Source organism: Oncorhynchus masou, chromosome 5 (assembly GCF_036934945.1).
Source record: "Oncorhynchus masou masou isolate Uvic2021 chromosome 5, UVic_Omas_1.1, whole genome shotgun sequence".
Classification (NCBI taxonomy): Eukaryota; Metazoa; Chordata; class Actinopteri; order Salmoniformes; family Salmonidae; genus Oncorhynchus; species Oncorhynchus masou.
In genome coordinates this window covers 31,822,533-31,839,998 of record NC_088216.1, presented here as the reverse complement: position 1 = coordinate 31,839,998, position 17,466 = coordinate 31,822,533, and the positions used below count along the sequence as shown (strand labels likewise).

Genomic DNA, 17,466 nt, shown 5'->3' with positions numbered 1-17,466 from the left:
CGTGTTTAGCAGATGTAGCGAAATGCTTGTGCTTCTAGGCTCCAGACAATGCAGTAATATCTTACAAGTAATATCTAACAGTTTCACAACATATACCAAAAAAACACATCTAAGTCAGGAAGGGATTATGAATATACTACCGTTCAAAAGTCACTTCGAAATTTCCTTGTTTTTTAAAGAAAAGCACGTTTTTTTTGTCAATTAAGGTAACACAAAATTGATCAGAAATACAGTGTAAACACTGTTAATGTTGTAAATGACTATTGTAGCTGAAAACTTATTTTTCTTTTTAAATTGAATATTACCAAAAAAACACATCTAAGTCAGGAAGGGATTATGAATATACATATATACTACCGTTCAATAGTTTGAAGTCACTTCGAAATTTCCTTGTTTTTGAAAGAAAAGCACGTTTTTTTTGTCAATTAAGGTAACACAAAATTGATCAGAAATACAGTGTAAACACTGTTAATGTTGTAAATGACTATTGTAGCTGAAAACGTATTTTTCTTTTTAAATTGAATATCTACATAGGCATACAGAGGCCCATTATCAGCAACCATCACTCCTGCATTCCAATGGCACGTTGTATTAGCTAATCCAAGTTTATAATTTTAAAAGGCTAATTGAACATTAGAAAACCCTTTTGCAATTATGTTAGCACAGCTGAAAACTGTTGTGCTTATTAAAGAAGCAATATAACTGGCCTTCTTTAGACTAGTTGAGTATCTGGAGCATCAGCATTTGTGGGTTTGATTACAGGCTGAAAATGGCCAGAAACAAAGAACTTTCTTCTGAAACTTGTTCATCTATTCTTGTTCTGAGAAATGAAGGCTATTCCATGCGAGAAATTGCAAACAAACTGAAGATCTCGTACAACGCTGTGTACTACTCCCTTCACAGAACAGCTTAAACTGTCTCTAACCAGAATATAAAGAGGAGTGGGAGGCCCTGGTGCACAACTGAGCAAGAGGAAAAGTACATTGGGTCTAGTTTGAGAAACAGACGCCACAAGTCCTCAACTGGCAGCTTCACTTTCAAAAACAAGGACATTTCTAAGTGGCCCCAAACTTTTGAACAGTAGTGTATGTCAGAGCGGCATTGGACTGAGATACAGTGGCATAGTATAAAGTACAGTATACACATATGAGATTGATGATGCAATATTTACACACAATTAAAGTGACACTTGATACTGTAGAATAGTATAGAGTACAGTTTACACATATGAGATGAGTAATGCAAGATATGGAGACATTAATAAAGTGGCGAGTGTTTAAGTTCCTTGTGGCCAGTGATTCCTAATCTATGTCTATCAGCAGAAGCCTCTGATGTGCTGGAGATGGCTGTTTAACAGTCAATGGTGTGGTATAGAATACAATACAGTATATACATATGAAATGGGTGATGCAATATGTAAACACAATTTAAAAGTGGCTAACTATGAGATGTGATGAGTTATGCTAGATACGGAAGATTGTTCAAGTGGCTAGTGATCCATTTCTAAAAGTGGCCAGTGATTCCTATTCTATGTCTATAGGCAGCCGCCGCTGATGTGCTAGCGATGGCTGTTTATCAGTCTGATGGCCTTGAGATAGAAGCTGTTTTTCAGTCTCTCGGTCCCAGTCTCTCAGTCAGGGATCATTCATTCACAAAAAAATTGCTGCAACAACCAAATATGTATTTCTTAATACAAAATCCTACTCCTCTAAAAATGTTATTTTTTTAGATATAAAAAAATCCGCTGTGTCACTTGCACATTCCATTAACAGTTGGAAAAAATATACTTCTGTTACACTTAATTTGAAGGTCTGCTTGTAATCTGTTTATTATATAGTTTATTACATAGTGTATTTTGTGTGTGCTTCATTTAGATTGGTATTTGCACTTTTGGGACTTTACCATTGGATCCATTGTACTGGGAAAGCTAAATTACTTTACATGTAGGCAGATTGGTATTTGCACCTTTGGGACTTTACCATTGGATCCATTGTACTGGGAAAACTAAATTACTTTACATGTAGACCTATTTGACCCAGTTCTGATCCCCAACTGTAATTTCTGTCAGTATTGGTGCTGATGACTAATGAACAGCAGGGCTTGACTTGGTCCCAATTTACCCATAAGGAGCACCCACACCTTGTTTAGTGTGATGTAGTGCCCTCCAGTGGCAATCAAAGATACATTGACTGCTCCGACTAATGTTTTTATATGTGATTATCAATTAAAATAAAATAGAATTGTATTTGTCACATGCGCTGAATACAACAGTGAAATGCTTACATACAAGCCATTAACCAACAATGAAGTTTTAAGAAAAATACCTAAGAAAATAAGAAATAGAAGTAACAAATCATTAAAGAGCAGCAGTAATATAACAATTGCGACGCTATATATAGGGAGTACCAGTACAGAGTCAATGTGCGGGGGCACCGGTTAGTCAAGGTAATTGAAATAATATGTACATGTAGGTAGAGTTATTAAAGTGACTATGCATAGATAATAAACAGATAGTAGCAGCAGCGTAAAGGGGGGTCTGGGTAACCATTTGATTAGCTGTTCAGGAGTCTTATGACTTGGGGGTAGAAGCTGTTTAGAAGCCTCTTGGACCTAGACTTGGTGCTCCAGTAGCGCTTGCTGTGCGGTAGCAGAGAGAACAGTCTATGCCTAGGGTGGCTGGAGTCTTTGACAATCAAGTTTTAGGGCCTTCCTCTGACACTGCCGTTATAGAGGTCCTGGATGGCAAGAAGCTTGGCCCCAGTGATGTACTGGGCCGTACCCACTACCCTTTGTAGTGCTTTGTGTTCGGATGCCGTGCAGGTACCATATCAGACAGTGATGCAACCAGTCAGGAAGCTCTTGATGGTGCAGCTGTAGAGCCTTTTGAGGATCTGAGGACCATGCCAAATCTCCTGAGGGGGAATAGGTTTTGTCGTGCCCTCTTCACGACTGTCTTGGTGTGCTTGATGTGGACATCAAGGGACTTGAAACTCCCAACCTGCTCCACTACAGCCCCGTCGATGAGATTGGAGGTGTGCTCGGTCCTCCTTTTCCTGTAGTCCACAATCATCTCCTTTGTCTTGATCACGTTGAGGGAGAGGTTGTTGTCCTTGCACCACACGGCCAGGTCTCTGACCTAATCCCTATAGGCTGTCTCGTCATTGATTATAGCTTGTATGGGAACTTACATGCATATCTTCTCCTCTGCTCGTATCTGACATTTACAGTAAAGCATGCTAGTGTAGTTATAGTGCACTGTAGGACTTGTCATAGGCATGCATATGAACCCTCAGAATGTCTTATTATCCTCTTATAACGATTCTGACTAAAATAACAGACATATTGAGTCAGTTGAACATGTGCTACACAGATAGACATATTATAAGCCTTGTGATAAGACATTACAATTACAAGGGCTCACACATTTTGCTGTCAATTAATAAAGCATTAAAGCATTAATTAAAGCATTATCTATTCCTCTGAGTGAGTGAGCCCAGGGCTGCGTTCACTGCGTTTTTACTCTCTCGAACGTTCAATTGAATGGAAACGGTGCTGTACCAAAGATAGTCTTATTTTATTAACTAGATAGTCGATTGACCGCTCTAACAATGGAAATACATGATCTCAAAGATGGAATGTAGGTGGGAGGAGGCGAGATTAGGTGGGACTATTCTAGCCAATGTGAGGGCAGATACGCATGTGAACAACAGGACAGAGAGATAGATAGAGCACTCATCTTTGTAGCTGTGCCATTATAGTGTCTGTGACAGAATGGGTAGCACCAATGGGGCACTACCCATTTTAAATGATTCAGATTTCTTCTTCTTCATTGGATGATTGCTCCCAACTCATAGGAATCCTCATCCAGTTGACTACTATTGAAATCCTCAATAGGGAAATGTGTCATTCAATACAAACCGTTCCGCCACGTAGAAAACATTCAAGCGAATTGAACCCACCTCAGCTTGGGAGACGGCAAATGTAAAATATTCTAAACCAGATTTAGAGCTCTCAACATGAAAAGAAATTAAATAATTTAATAGAACTGGATGAGGACCCCTTTCTCTTGGTCACAGACAGATGAAGTCACTTCGTGTTTAAAGCTGAAGTTGTATCAAGTGTGCACACATTTGAATTTTGTCTCTGCGCTGCTGAGTGGACGTTTAGGAGAAAATCCTCTGTTGACACTTAAATAAAATAGTGCCAATATTAAACAGTCACTAAGTAGGATCATATATATTTTACAATTACAAGAAATCTAAAATCTTATAGTATGTCATCTATAATTTGATTGTAATTATATTTCGAAAGCATTTGCAATTTCAAGCCCTATTGCACCACTTTTGTTAGATAGTATTTGTACTAAGTACTTGAGTCCTCAAAAGTGAGGACACCTCACCAACTTGCTAAGCAAAGTTACTACAAATGAACAAACAGTTTGACGCACCTCACCTCCGTTTCATCAACAAAACAAAAAAAGGTGCTGGGGCAGACAGTGGGCTGTTCCCCTGTTCCCCCTGTTCCCCTGCTGTCTCTTCAGCAGTTTCTCAAAACATTGAGTTGTCTATTTGATTATCTAACATCCCAACATAATCCAAAATGTAATCACCCTCAGTAAATGTAATCACCCTCAGTAGTTTAGGATACATGGTAGATTCAGCACCCGAGCCGCCGCCGTGAAAGAGGCCCACCCGGACCCTCCATTTTAGATTAGGTTTTTGCGGCCGGAGTCCGCGCCTTTGTGGGGGGGTACTGTCACGGCCTGACCTTAGTATTCTTTGTTTTCTTTATTATTTTGGTTAGGTCAGGGTGTGACATGGGTGATATGGGTGTTTTTGTCTCATTCTAGGGTGTTTGTACTGTCTATGGGTTTTTGTAGATTTATGGGGTTGTTTTCATCTAGGTGTTTATGTTGGTCTATGGTTGCCTAGATTGGTTCTCAATTAGAGGCAGGTGTTTATCGTCGTCTCTGATTGTGAACCATATTTAGGCAGCCATCTTCTTTGGGTATTTCGTGGGTTATTGTCTATGTTATGTTGCACGTTAGCACATTGTTTATATAGCGGTCACATTCGTCTTATTAATTTTGTTGTTTTTGTTTAAGTGTTCTTCGTGTTTGTAACGCTCAATGAGTGAGTGTGTGTGGAGTCAGGCGCAGAGAGCAAAGGATGCGGGAAAAAACACGCTTTAATGTCCAAAATCAAAAGATCAAAAAAGTATTTACCCAACACAGGCGTAACTATAAAACAAATATTACCCTTTTGGTAAAATACTAGGACAGCGAAAAAACCCAACACAAATAATAACACCTCTCACAATTACAGTAGAACAAGCCCCGCACAAACAGAAGCGGGCTAAACAAACTTAAATAACCCCACCCTAACAACCAAACAAGGAACAGGTGAAACCAATTAGACAAAAATAAACGAACACAGAACAAAGGATCGGTGGCAGCTAGTAGACCGGCGACGACGACCGCCGAGCGCCACCTGAACCAGAAGGGGAGCCAACATCGGTAATATTCGTGACAGTATCCCCCCCCCCCCCCCGACGCGCAGCTCCCGCAGCGCGCCGACCCCCGGCCTCGGGGACGACCCGGGGGCCGAGGCGCAGGGTGATCCGGATGGAGGCGATGGAACTCTCTCAACATCAACCTCTCCTCCGGACCATATCCCTCCCAGTCAACGAGGTACTGCAGGCCCCTCACCCGGCGTCTTGAGTCCAGAATAGCTCATATCGTGTACGCCGGGGACCCCTCGATGTCCAGAGGGGGCGGAGGGACCTCCAGAACCTCACCTTTCTGCATGGGACCAGCTACCACCGGCCTGAGGAGAGACACATGAAACGAGGGGTTAATGCGATAATACGAAGGAAGTAATAATCGATAACAAACCTCATTTATTCTCCTCAGGACTTTAAATGGCCCTAAACACTGCGGCGAGCAGCACGTACCTATGACCCTCCGGACACTGTGAAGGCGCAGGTTCCTCCCTTAGTGCCCGCTCGATGTCCGCGTCCACCTCCCATACTACTGGTGCTACCAGCTTAGCCGCCGGAATGATGGGAGTAGGATCGATGGACCGGTCCTCAGTGTCATGGCCTTAGTGTTGAGGGAACCTGGTCGATACGAGATTGTAAAACGAAATCTGGTGAAATACATGGCCCACCTTGCCTGACAAGCATTCAGTCACCTAGCTGATCGGATATACTCCAGGTTACGGTGGTCAGTCCAGATGAGGAAAGGGTGCTTAGCCCCCTCAAGCCAGTGTCTCCATACCTTCAGAGCCTTAACCATAGCCAACAACTCCCTGTCCCCCACATCATAATTCCGCTCCGCTGGACCGAGCTTCTTCGAAAAAAAAAGCGCAGTGGCGGAGCTTCGGTGGCGTACCCAAGCGCTGTGAGAGCACTGCTCCAACCCCAGCCTCGGATGCGTCCACCTCTACTATGAACGCCAAAGAAGGGTCCGGATGCGCCAACACCGGCGCCTCAGTGAACAGCGCCTTCAACCTACGGAAAGCTCTGTCCGCCTCTGCTGACCACTGCAGACGCATCGGCCCCCCCTTCAGCAGTGAGGTAATAGGAGCTGCTACCTGATCAAAACCCCGGATAAACCTCCGGTAGTAATTGGCAAACCCTAAGAACCGCTGCGCCTCCTTTACAATGGTTGGAGTCGGCCAATTACGCACGGCCTTTACGCGGTCACCCTCCATTACCACCCCCGAGCTGGAAATGCGATAACCCAGGAAGGAAACGGATCGTTTGGAAAACTCACATTTCTCCGCCTTCACGTACAGGTCATGCTCCAACAGTCGCCCAAGAACCTTGCGCACCAGAGACACATGCGCGGTGCGTGTAGCGGAGTAGATCAAAATATCATCAATATACACCACCACACCCTGTCCGTGCAGGTCTCTGAGAATCTCGTCAACAAAGGATTGAAAGATAGCTGGAGCAGTCTTTAACCCGTACGGCATGACGAGGTACTCATAATGGCCAGATGTGGTACTAAACGCGGTTTTCCACTCATCTCCCTCCCGAATACGCACCAGATTATACACACTCCTGAGATCCAGTTTCGTGACGAACTGCGCTCCGTGAAATGATTCCACTGCCTTAGCGATGAGAGGTAGTGGGTAACTAAAACCCACCGTGATGGAATTGAGACCTCGATAATCAATACACGGATGCAAACCACCATCCTTTTTCTTCACAAAAAAGAAACTCGAGGAGACCGGTGACATGGAGGGCCGAATGTATCCCTGTCCCAGAGCTTCCGTGACATATGTCTCCATAGCCAACGTCTCCTCCTGGGATAAAGGATACAGATGACTCTTGGGGAGTGCAGCGTTTACCTGGAGGTTTATCACGCAATCCCCCTGTCGATGGGGTGGTAATTGGGTCGCTTTCTTTTTACTGAAAGCGATAGCCAAATCGGCATACTCAGCGGGAATGCGCACGGTGGAAACCTGGTCTGGACTCTCCACCGTTGTCGCACTGATGGAAACTCTTACACACCTGCCTGAACACTCATCAGACCACCCCTGGAGAGTTCCCTGTTTCCACGAAATCGTCGGATTGTGAATAGCCAGCCAGGGAATCCCCAGCACCACCGGAAACGCAGGTGAATCGATAAGCAACAGACTAATCCGCTCCTTACGATTCCCCTGCATAATCATCTCCAAAGGAATTGTGGCCTCCCTGACCAGCCCTGACCCTAATGGTCGACTATCTAAAGAGTGCACGGGAAAAGGGGGGTCTACTTTTACTAACGGAATCCTCAACCTCTGAGCGAGTCCGCGATCTATAAAGTTCCCAGCTGCGCCTGAATCGACTAGCGCCTTATGCCGGAGAGAGGGAAAAAATTTAAGGAAACAAATTAATAAAAACATGTGACCAACAGGAAACTCTGGGAGAGTGTGGTGCTGACTCACCTGGGGTAACCGAGGAGTGTTCTGCCTGCCCTCTTGACTCCCAGAGGAACTCCTCCAGCACCGACCTGAAGTGTGCCCTCTCAGGCCACAACTGGTACAAGAGGAGCCTCCTCCTCCGGTCTCCCTCGATGCGGCCCCTCCTAGCTCCATCGGGATAGGAGCGGGAGGGTCAGGAGGTGGAACTAACAGGACCCTTTCAGAATGTCCGCGAGCAGCTAGCAGATGGTCAGATAAGTCTATCAGTTCATCCAGGCTAAGCGTAGTGTCCCGACAAGCCAGCTCTCTGCGGACGTCCTCTCTCAGGCTACACCTGTAATGGTCTATCAGGGCCCTGTCGTTCCACCCTGCTCCGGGCGGCCAAGGTCCGGAAATCCAGCGCGAAGTCCTGCGCGCTCCTCGTCCCCTGCCTGAGATGGAACAACCTCTCACCCGCCGCTCGGCCCTCCGGAGGGTGATCGAACACAGCCCGGAAACGGCGGGTGAACTCCGGGTAGTTGCCCCTCGCTGAGTCGGGCCCGTTCCAGACAGCATTAGCCCACTCCAGGGCTCTACCCGTAAAGCAAGAGACGAGGACTCTCACGCTCTCCTTGTCCGAGGGAGCCGGCCGAACAGTGACCAGGTAGTCTAGTTGGAGTAGGAATCCCTGGCACCCGCCGCTGCTCCATCGTACTCCCTCGGAGGTGTAATGCGCAGAGCGCTGGGACCGGATTCCGCTGGGGCAGATGGTAGAGTTGCTGGTGGAGGGCAGGTGGGGTAGTAGGGAGACCACTCCTCTCCCAACGATCCATCCTCTCCATCATTTGATCCATCGCTGATCCGATGCGATGGAGGATGGACGTGTGATGAAGGACTCTCTCCTCCATGGTGGGGAGAGGGGTGGTCGCTGCTCCTGCTGACTCCATCTCTGGTGCAGGCTTCTGTAACGCTCAATGAGTGAGTGTGTGTGGAGTCAGGCGCAGAGAGCAAAGGATGCGGGAAAAAACAAGCTTTAATGTCCAAAATCAAAAGATCAAAATAGTATTTACCCAACACAGGCGTAACTATAAAACAAATAGTACCCTTTTGGTAAAATACTAGGACAGCAAAAAAAAAACACAAATACTAACACCTCTCACAATTACAGTAGAACAAGCCCCGCACAAACAGAAGCGGGCTAAACAAACTTAATTAACCCCACCCTAACAACCAAACAAGGAACAGGTGAAACCAATTAGACAAAAACAAACAAACACCGAACAAAGGATCTGTGGCAGCTAGTAGACCGGCGACGCCGAGCGCCACCTGAACCAGAAGGGGAGCCAACATCGGTAATATTCGTGACAGTGTTCTTCATTAAATAAAGAAGAATGTATTCTAACCATGCTGCGCTTTGGTCTACTCCATACAACGATCGTGACACCTTTCAATACCATTCATTATCTAACCTGTATAACGACACAGAACCTTTTTCTAAAATCTTTTATGAGTTGTAAGGGACCAGTGGTAGCAAAATAGCCCCATAACATCAAAGACCCACAACCATATTTTACTGTAGGTATGGGGTTATTTTCTGCTTATGCATTCTCATTTCGATGCCAAACCCATCATTGGTGTGGGTGGCCAGAGAGCTCTATTTTCATGTCATCTGTCCAAAGCACCAGTTCCAATCCAAGTGCCAATGCCATTTAGGAAACTCCAGGTGTTTACATTTGTTGGATGATATGAAAATAGAGTTCTTTGGCTACAACCGGAAGGTTGCAAGTTCAAACCCCCGAGCTGACAAGGTACAAATCTGTCGTTCTGCCCCTGAACAGGCAGTTAGCCCACTGTTACTAGGCCGTCATTGAAAATAATAATTTGTTCTTAACTGACTTGCCTAGTTAAATAAAGGTAAAATAAAAAATAAAAAAATATAAACCATTACATTGCTTTAATTTTCCCCTCACATCGAGGCAGGACCATTCAAACACAGGCAATGACTTTATGTAGTTTTGCAGCACTACTTTATTCTGCTATCTTCACAAGGTATTTATTAGAGTTTTATTTTTTTTACTCAAGTAACTTTTCACATTTACAATTGTGTCACGGTCGTCATAAAGAGGAGACCAAGGCGCAGCTTGGTAAGCGAACATACTTATTTAATAGAAGAACGAACACTGAACAATATGAAGCAATATGGCTAGTGAAGCAATATGGCTAGTGAAGCAATATGGCTAGTGCAGAACAGGCAACTAAACATAGAATAACAACCCACAAACTATCCAAGGAATATGGCTATCTAAATGTGGTCCCCAATCAGAGACAACGATAAACAGCTGCCTCTGATTGAGAACCAATCTAGGCAACCATAGACATATAAACATCTAGACTAGAAAAACCCCTAGACATACAAAAAAAACCTAGACAATCAAAAACTACACAAACCACCCTCGTCACACCCTGACCTAACCAAAATAATAAAGACAACATAGATAACTAAGGTCAGGGCGTGACAAATTGACAGAGAATGTAGCTATAAATACTAACTGTGTGTGCGTGTGTGTGTGTGTTTGTGTTTGTGTGTGTGTGCAGGATGCAGGTGAAACTCCTACTAATGGCATTGTGTGCAGTGGTGTCCTCTTTCAAACAACCACTGAGCACTGAGCTGGATGGCATCTGGGAGGAGTGGAAAACCCAACACAGCAAACAGTATTCCAAGGTTACTTAGAGCCTACGGCAAACACAGTATGCCAATCATATGATCATACTAACTTTCACTTAAAGAGGCAATATGCAGGTTTCCTGGTTGCTAAAATTCTATTAGTTTGCCCAATGACAGAGAATTACAGATCTGTAACATACAGTTCTATGTGAATTTGGTAGCACATAATGTTCTGAGAACCATATGTTTCTTAGAGCTTAGTGAAAGTGTGGTTGTCCTATGGTTATTTTACATACATCCTTTCCACAATGTTCTGGGAATGGTGCAGGATAGTTGCTTGGCTTTGAAACATTCACGGCACATTTAAAGAACTTGACAAGTTAACTTTATTTTCTTGGAATTTCATTACCTTGTCAGAAAGTTTCCTAAAAGTTCAAACATGGTTACATTTAATTGAATGCTAGGAATGTTTTCCAACTGGTTTGACATTGGGAAAGTTCTCAAATAGTTTAGAGAAGGTTAATATAGGCAATTTGAAATGATTTATACTGTACTTTTGATACTTAAGTATATTTAAAACCAAATACTTTTAGACTTTTACTCAAGTAGTATTTCACTGGGTGACTTTCACTTGAGTCATTTTCTATTAACGTCTTATGGCTGCAGGGGCAGTATTGAGTAGCTTGGATGAAAGGTGCCCAGAGGTGCCCAGAGTAAATGGCCTGCTCCTCAGTCCTAGTTGCTAATATATGCATATTAATATTCATATTGGATATAAAACACTCTGAAGTTTCTAAAACTGTTTGAATGATGTCTGTGAGTATAACAGAACTCATAAGGCAGGCAAACACCGGAGAAGAAATCCAAGCAGGAAGTGAAAAATCTGAGGTTGGTCGATTTTCAACCCAGGCCCTATTGAACTCACAATGGGATATGGATGAAGTTGCACTTCCTAGGGCTTCCACTAGATGTCAACCGTCTTTAGTTGAATGAGGCTTCTACTGTGTTGTGGGGCTGAATAAGAGCTGAATGAGTCAGGTTACTGACAGAGAACCATTTCCTGGTCACGCGTATTTCACATGATATCGACCTGCGTTCCATGGCTTCCTTGAGACAAGGATTTCTTCGGTTGGAACTTAATTGAAGATTTATGATAACACCCTAAAGATTGATTCTATGCTATTCTATCCTGTACCTGCACGAGTGTTTGGATATGTGTACCTAACGCCCTAACAAAAGGAGCTACTTGAACATAAATAATGGACATTATCGAACAAATCAATTATTTATTCTGGAACTAGGATTCCTGGGAGTGCATTCTGATGAAGATCATCAAAGGTAAGGGAATATTTATAATGTGATTTCTGGTTTCTTTTGACTCCAACATGGCGGAAAATGTTATTTATTTTCTAAGCGCCGTCTCAGATTATTGCTTTTTCCGTAAAGTTTTTTTGAAATCTGACATAGCGGTTGCATTAAGAAGAGGTATATTTATAATTCCATGTGTATAATTTCTATAATCATCTTACATTTATGATGAGTATTTCTGTTGAATCAATGTGGCTATACAAAATCACTGGATGTTTTTGGATCTAGTGAACGTAACGCGCCAATGTAAACTCAGATTTTTTATATAAATATGAACTTTATCAAACAAAACATACATGTATTGTGTAACATGAAGTCCTATGAGTATCATCTGATGAAGATCATCAAATGTTAGTGATTAATTTTATTTGTGCTATTTGTGCTTTTTGTGACTCTTTGGCTGGAAAAATGGCTGTGTTTTTTTGTGGCTTGGTGGTGACCTAACATAATCGTTTGTGGTGCTTTCGCTGTAAAGCCTATTTGAATTCGGACACTGTGGTAGGATTAACAACAAGATTACCTTTAAAACGGTATAAGATACATGTATGTTTGAGGAATTTTAATGATAAGATTTCTGTTGTTTTGAATTTGGCGCCCTGCACTTTCACTGGCTGTTGTCACATCACCCCGTTAACGAGATTGCAGCCCTAAGAAGTTTTAAGGTATCTTTACTTTTACTCAAGTATGAAATGTACATACTCACTGTTCCTCACTGAACTTCTGGAGAGAGTTTGCTGTACTGAAAGTAAAGGGGCTGAATAATTTTGCACGCCCAATTTTTCAGTTTTTGATTTGTTAAAAAAGTTTGAAATATCCAATAAATGTCGTTCCACTTCATGATTGTGTCCCACTTGTTGTTGATTCTTCACAAAAAAATACAGTTTTATATCTTTATGTTTGAAGCCTGAAATGTGGAAAAAGGTCACAAAGTTCAAGGGGGCCGAATACTTTTGCAAGGCACTGTAGGTACTTTTTCCACCACTGCTCCATGCACAGAGAGGACACATGGACATGAATTTGCTTAGGCATTAATTGTGCAAACACATTCATTATTTATTGAGGCTCGGCATCAGTGTGATTCAAACCTATGATTTCGAGTCTCTAACCATGGAAATAGTCCACTGCGCCACCAGGATGGAGCAAGAAAGCCATGTTTTTTTAGTTCATACAAAGCTGTTAATTTTAGTCTGTTCAAACAGAGGAAACAAGCACTCATTAACATCAGGTGTGGCCAATTAGTAGCCCCGGCCAACACACCGAACACACTTAACAAGATAGAGGATAGAGAGAGTTTTGTTGACGCTGAGAAAGGAATGTATATGTTTTTAAATAACATTCTTAGAAAGTTATTTGAACGTTACTACAGTTGTCTTGTGGTGTTTATGGAACATTTTCTTAATGTTCTGAGAACATGAGGAAATCTGCAGAAAATGTTTTGCTGAAGTACTGAAATTCCCACAGGAATTTTTTTTTTCTTAACGTTCTCTGAACAATTTGAGAACATTACTTTTAATAGAACCATGAGAAAACCGGTAGGAAACGTTATGCTGAAGCACTGAAATTCCTACAAATGAACGTTAATTCGTAAGCAAACCAGGAACACAATTTAAGTTTTTATTTTATTTAGGATAGCCAGGGGCACACTCCAACACTCAGACATAATTTACAAACTAAGCATTTGTGTTTAGTGAGTCCGCCAGACCAGAGGCAATAGGGATGACCAGTGATGTTCTCTTGATAAGTGCATGAATTTAAACATGTATCTGCCCTGATAGCCATTCAAAATGTAATGAGTAAAAAGTACATTATTGTCTTTAGGAATGTAGTGAAGTAAAAGTAAAAGTTGTCAAAAATAGTAAAGTAAAGTGCAGATACCCTAAAAACTACTTAAGTAGTACTTTAAAGTATTTTACCTGAGTACTTTATACCACTGGCTTGGAGTTCAAAACAGGTAACCCAAACTAAGCTAGTGTTATTAAAAGTGTTATTCAAACATTCAGTCAAAGTTTTAAGGAAATTATTAAATAACTTACATTTTGTTCAAAACATTCACAACATTTTGAGAATGTTCTCAAAACGTTATTAAATTACCTTCAAATAACCTAGAATTTCTATTCTCAGAACGTTAATAAAACCTCCCAGGAAAGCTTTCAGGGAACCATTGTAAAATGTTCTCCGAACCTCTCTGCAACCAATAAATGAACATTCCCAGAACAGGCTAAATGTTCACTTCTGTTCTCAGAATAATAATAAAAATGTTCAGTTTTACCAGTCAGGAAACGTATGCCTTCATTACCAGAAACAATGGGAAACCATAAATGTACGTTCCCACAACTACCAAGGAACCAAGTGTGCTAGTTGGGTGAAAATGTGACTTAAGTGGAAGTTTAGGATGTGTGTATCACACTTGTGTTAAGATTTTCCCCATAGAGATGAATCGTGACATCAATAACTTGAAGGGCCTTTGACTTGTCTTTCTCAGGTTGATGTGGGCTTCAGAAGGATGATCTGGGAGACAAACCAAGGCCTCATCTGTCAACACAACCTGGAGGCAGAAATGGACAAGCACACCTTCACTCTGGGAATGAACACGTTTGGAGACATGGTAAGACAACCCACAATTGTAATTGGACCAGCAATTGCATGAGCATGAAACATGAATTTAAGAAATACAAATAGGAAAGAGAGCAGCTTTTACAGGTTGTTGTATTATGTCTCAGATAAAGGGGAAGTTCAGTATTTTACAACTTAATATTAAAGAAGAGCTGATCCAAATAAATAACTTCTCTGGTTGAAAAAGGCCTATGTGGCATCAATAATAGTCAGAAACATATATTCTATTTCCAAAATTGATTAAAATGTGTAAGTAGGATAACTTTGTCATAAAGTCAGTATTTCCGAAACTGAGTTTGTAAGATTTAACGCAACTTGAAATGTTATCACTACAGTGGTATATAGTAGGCCTACCTGTTTCTCCCATTGAAGACATAGATTTCACAAAACATATAACATATATAAGATTTCACAAAACATATATGGCTAGGTAATATTGTGGGAAATACTGTATATGCTGCATTGTAGATACGCAATGAATGACACTCCCTGCCCACATTTGTCCAGACCACAGATGCATATATATCTACACAATCATTGTTTTAACATTAAAAAAAATAAAAAATCAATTTATTTTTTATTTTAAATATATTTAATCAATTTCTAGAATTAAAGTTGTCCTGACTAAAAAGGCAGATTTCCTTTTTTGCCGGCCAATTTTAATATTCTTTTGTTAATTCTGTGTTCCAGACAAATAAAGAGTACAATGCCTTGCTGACTGTTAATGCTGCTGAGGTGGAGATAGCCTGGATGGGATCCCCCTCTCTAAGTGGAACTGCAGTCTCTCAGCAGCTCCTGAGACGTGGGACTGGCGTCAATATGGATGTGACTCCAGTGAAGAACCAGGTTGAAGAGCAGCCTCTGTCATTTGTTCTCTCTCACTTTTGGGCGAATCCTAACTTCCACTTAAGTCTAAATTTCCTTTAGTCTCCCATTGACATCATGCATGACTAAGTAAACATTTGGCTTAACTGGAAGTTAGAATTCTCCCCTTCATTTTTCTGGTATTGTACAGATTGACACTGATATGGAAAGGATTAAAGGAGTGGGTAGTCGAGGTGCCACTTATTAGACATGACATGAAAAGCCACTTTCTCTGCATTTAGAAAGGTGAGAAAACTGTTGAGGTATTGGCCTGATATGATGTGTAGGGACAGGAGTTTTTATGTCTATGGTTGCCTGGATTGGTTCTCAATCAGAGGCAGCTGTTTATCATTGTCTCTGATTGGGGACCATGTTTAGGTAGCCATATTCATGGGGTATTTGGTGGGTTATTGTCTATGTGTAGTTGCCTGTTTCAGCACTCTTGTTATATAGCGTCACGCTTGTTTTGTTTAGTTCTGTTCAGTGTTCTCTCTTCATTAAAGAGTTATGTTCACTTATCACGCTGCACCTTGGTCTCCTCTTTATGACGACTGTGACAGAGGGAATAACCATAAAACCAGGAGTACTCCAACTGATATTTCTGTAAAAAGTGGGAATTTCGGAAAGAACATAGAATAGATGAGTGAAAAGCTCACTGTAAAGCTTGAGATTGTCATAATAAACTGTTTTCAGGTGGGCCCTTGTGAATACCAGAATGCAACAAAGGAAGCCTGGTGCAAGGGCTTCAACAGAGTTCCTTCTCTGGATGAAAAAGTGTTTCAAGACACTTTGTATGAGGTTGGCCCTATCACTGTGTCTGTGAACGCCACACATCCCTCCTTCAAGTTCTACAAAGATGGTGAGCTCGGTGTCACCTATGATTAGATTTTTTTTTTTAATTGAACATTTATTTAACCAGGCAAGTCAGTTAAGAACAAATTCTTATTTACAATGACAGCCAGCAGGGAACAGTGGGTTATCTGCTTTATTCAGGAGCCAAACAACAGATTTTTACCTTGTCAGCTCGGGGATTTGAACCAGCAACCTTTCGGTTACTGGCCTAATGCTCCAACCACTAGGCTACCTTCCGCCCCAAGTATACATGTACATTCCCGTCAAGGGTACACTCTCCAAAAACAGGTAATAGATTATCTCCTTTGAGATTGTAGTAGTTTAACGTTATTACATGGACTCTTCTGCAAACGTATTACTACAAATTCAGGTGTGAACCATTAAGCAACATATAAGTAAGAAGAGAAAATAGTCCTAGGCGTGTGTACTTTTGGGGTGTAATTCATATGTTTGTGTAATTCATACATTGATCTCAAATTAATGATACATAACCCTTGATTCCTGAAGAATATAACTTATAAATGTCTCATGAGCTCGTTCAACTGTCATAACCCCAATTTTTGTTTTACTCCAATGTTTGTAAACAATTTACTGTAAGTGTAACAAACACTGTATGGCCTCTAAACATGGTAAAAACTATAATTTTGATGTTGTTGTTGATCAGTCCTGACATCCATTGCTCTGTCTATGAATTTGAGAACGGTTACATTTCTCCAGGCCCATCACTGAGCTTTTAAGGTATGTATTATATCACACTGTATTCTCTCTCTCTCTCTCTCTCTCTCGCTCTCTCAAGTATTATCAATAGGGACTTGCTTCATAAAGTACTGTAGGTCAAATTTATCCTCCGGTAGACTCCTTTCACAGGTAGTGTGTGTGTGCGTGCTTTTGCATGTTAGGGGCTTGCTTCATGCATGCCTGTAGTAGTTGTAAACAAGACAATTCCTAAACACTACTAGGACCGCTTGGATTGAGTTCCAGTCAGTCATTTGACACTCATGGTCTGCCAACAGATGGCAGAATTGTCCAGCAGTTGTGCTTTGTCCAGCAGTTGTGCACTGTATCTCAGTGCAAGAGGTGTTACTACAGTCCCTGTTTCAAATCCAGGCTGTATCACATCTGGCCGCGATTGGGAGTCCCACAGGGCAGCGCCGATTTGGCCCAGCGTTGTCCGGGTTTGGCTGGAGTAGGCCCTCATTGTAAATAAGAATTTAT

At 41.9% G+C, this 17,466-nt stretch overlaps 1 protein-coding gene across 1 annotated transcript; it reads left to right on the top strand.

The window, feature by feature from the left end:
- Nucleotides 1-10,487: 10,487 nt before the first annotated feature.
- On the top strand, nucleotides 10,488-16,284 carry LOC135528876 (cathepsin K-like). Its single transcript, XM_064957916.1, has 4 exons — nucleotides 10,488-10,611; nucleotides 14,405-14,527; nucleotides 15,226-15,381; nucleotides 16,093-16,284. The coding sequence occupies exons 1-4, from the start codon at nucleotides 10,507-10,509 to the stop codon at nucleotides 16,282-16,284; spliced, it is 576 nt and encodes a 191-aa protein (XP_064813988.1). The 5' UTR covers nucleotides 10,488-10,506.
- The last annotated feature ends 1,182 nt before the right edge of the window (nucleotides 16,285-17,466 follow it).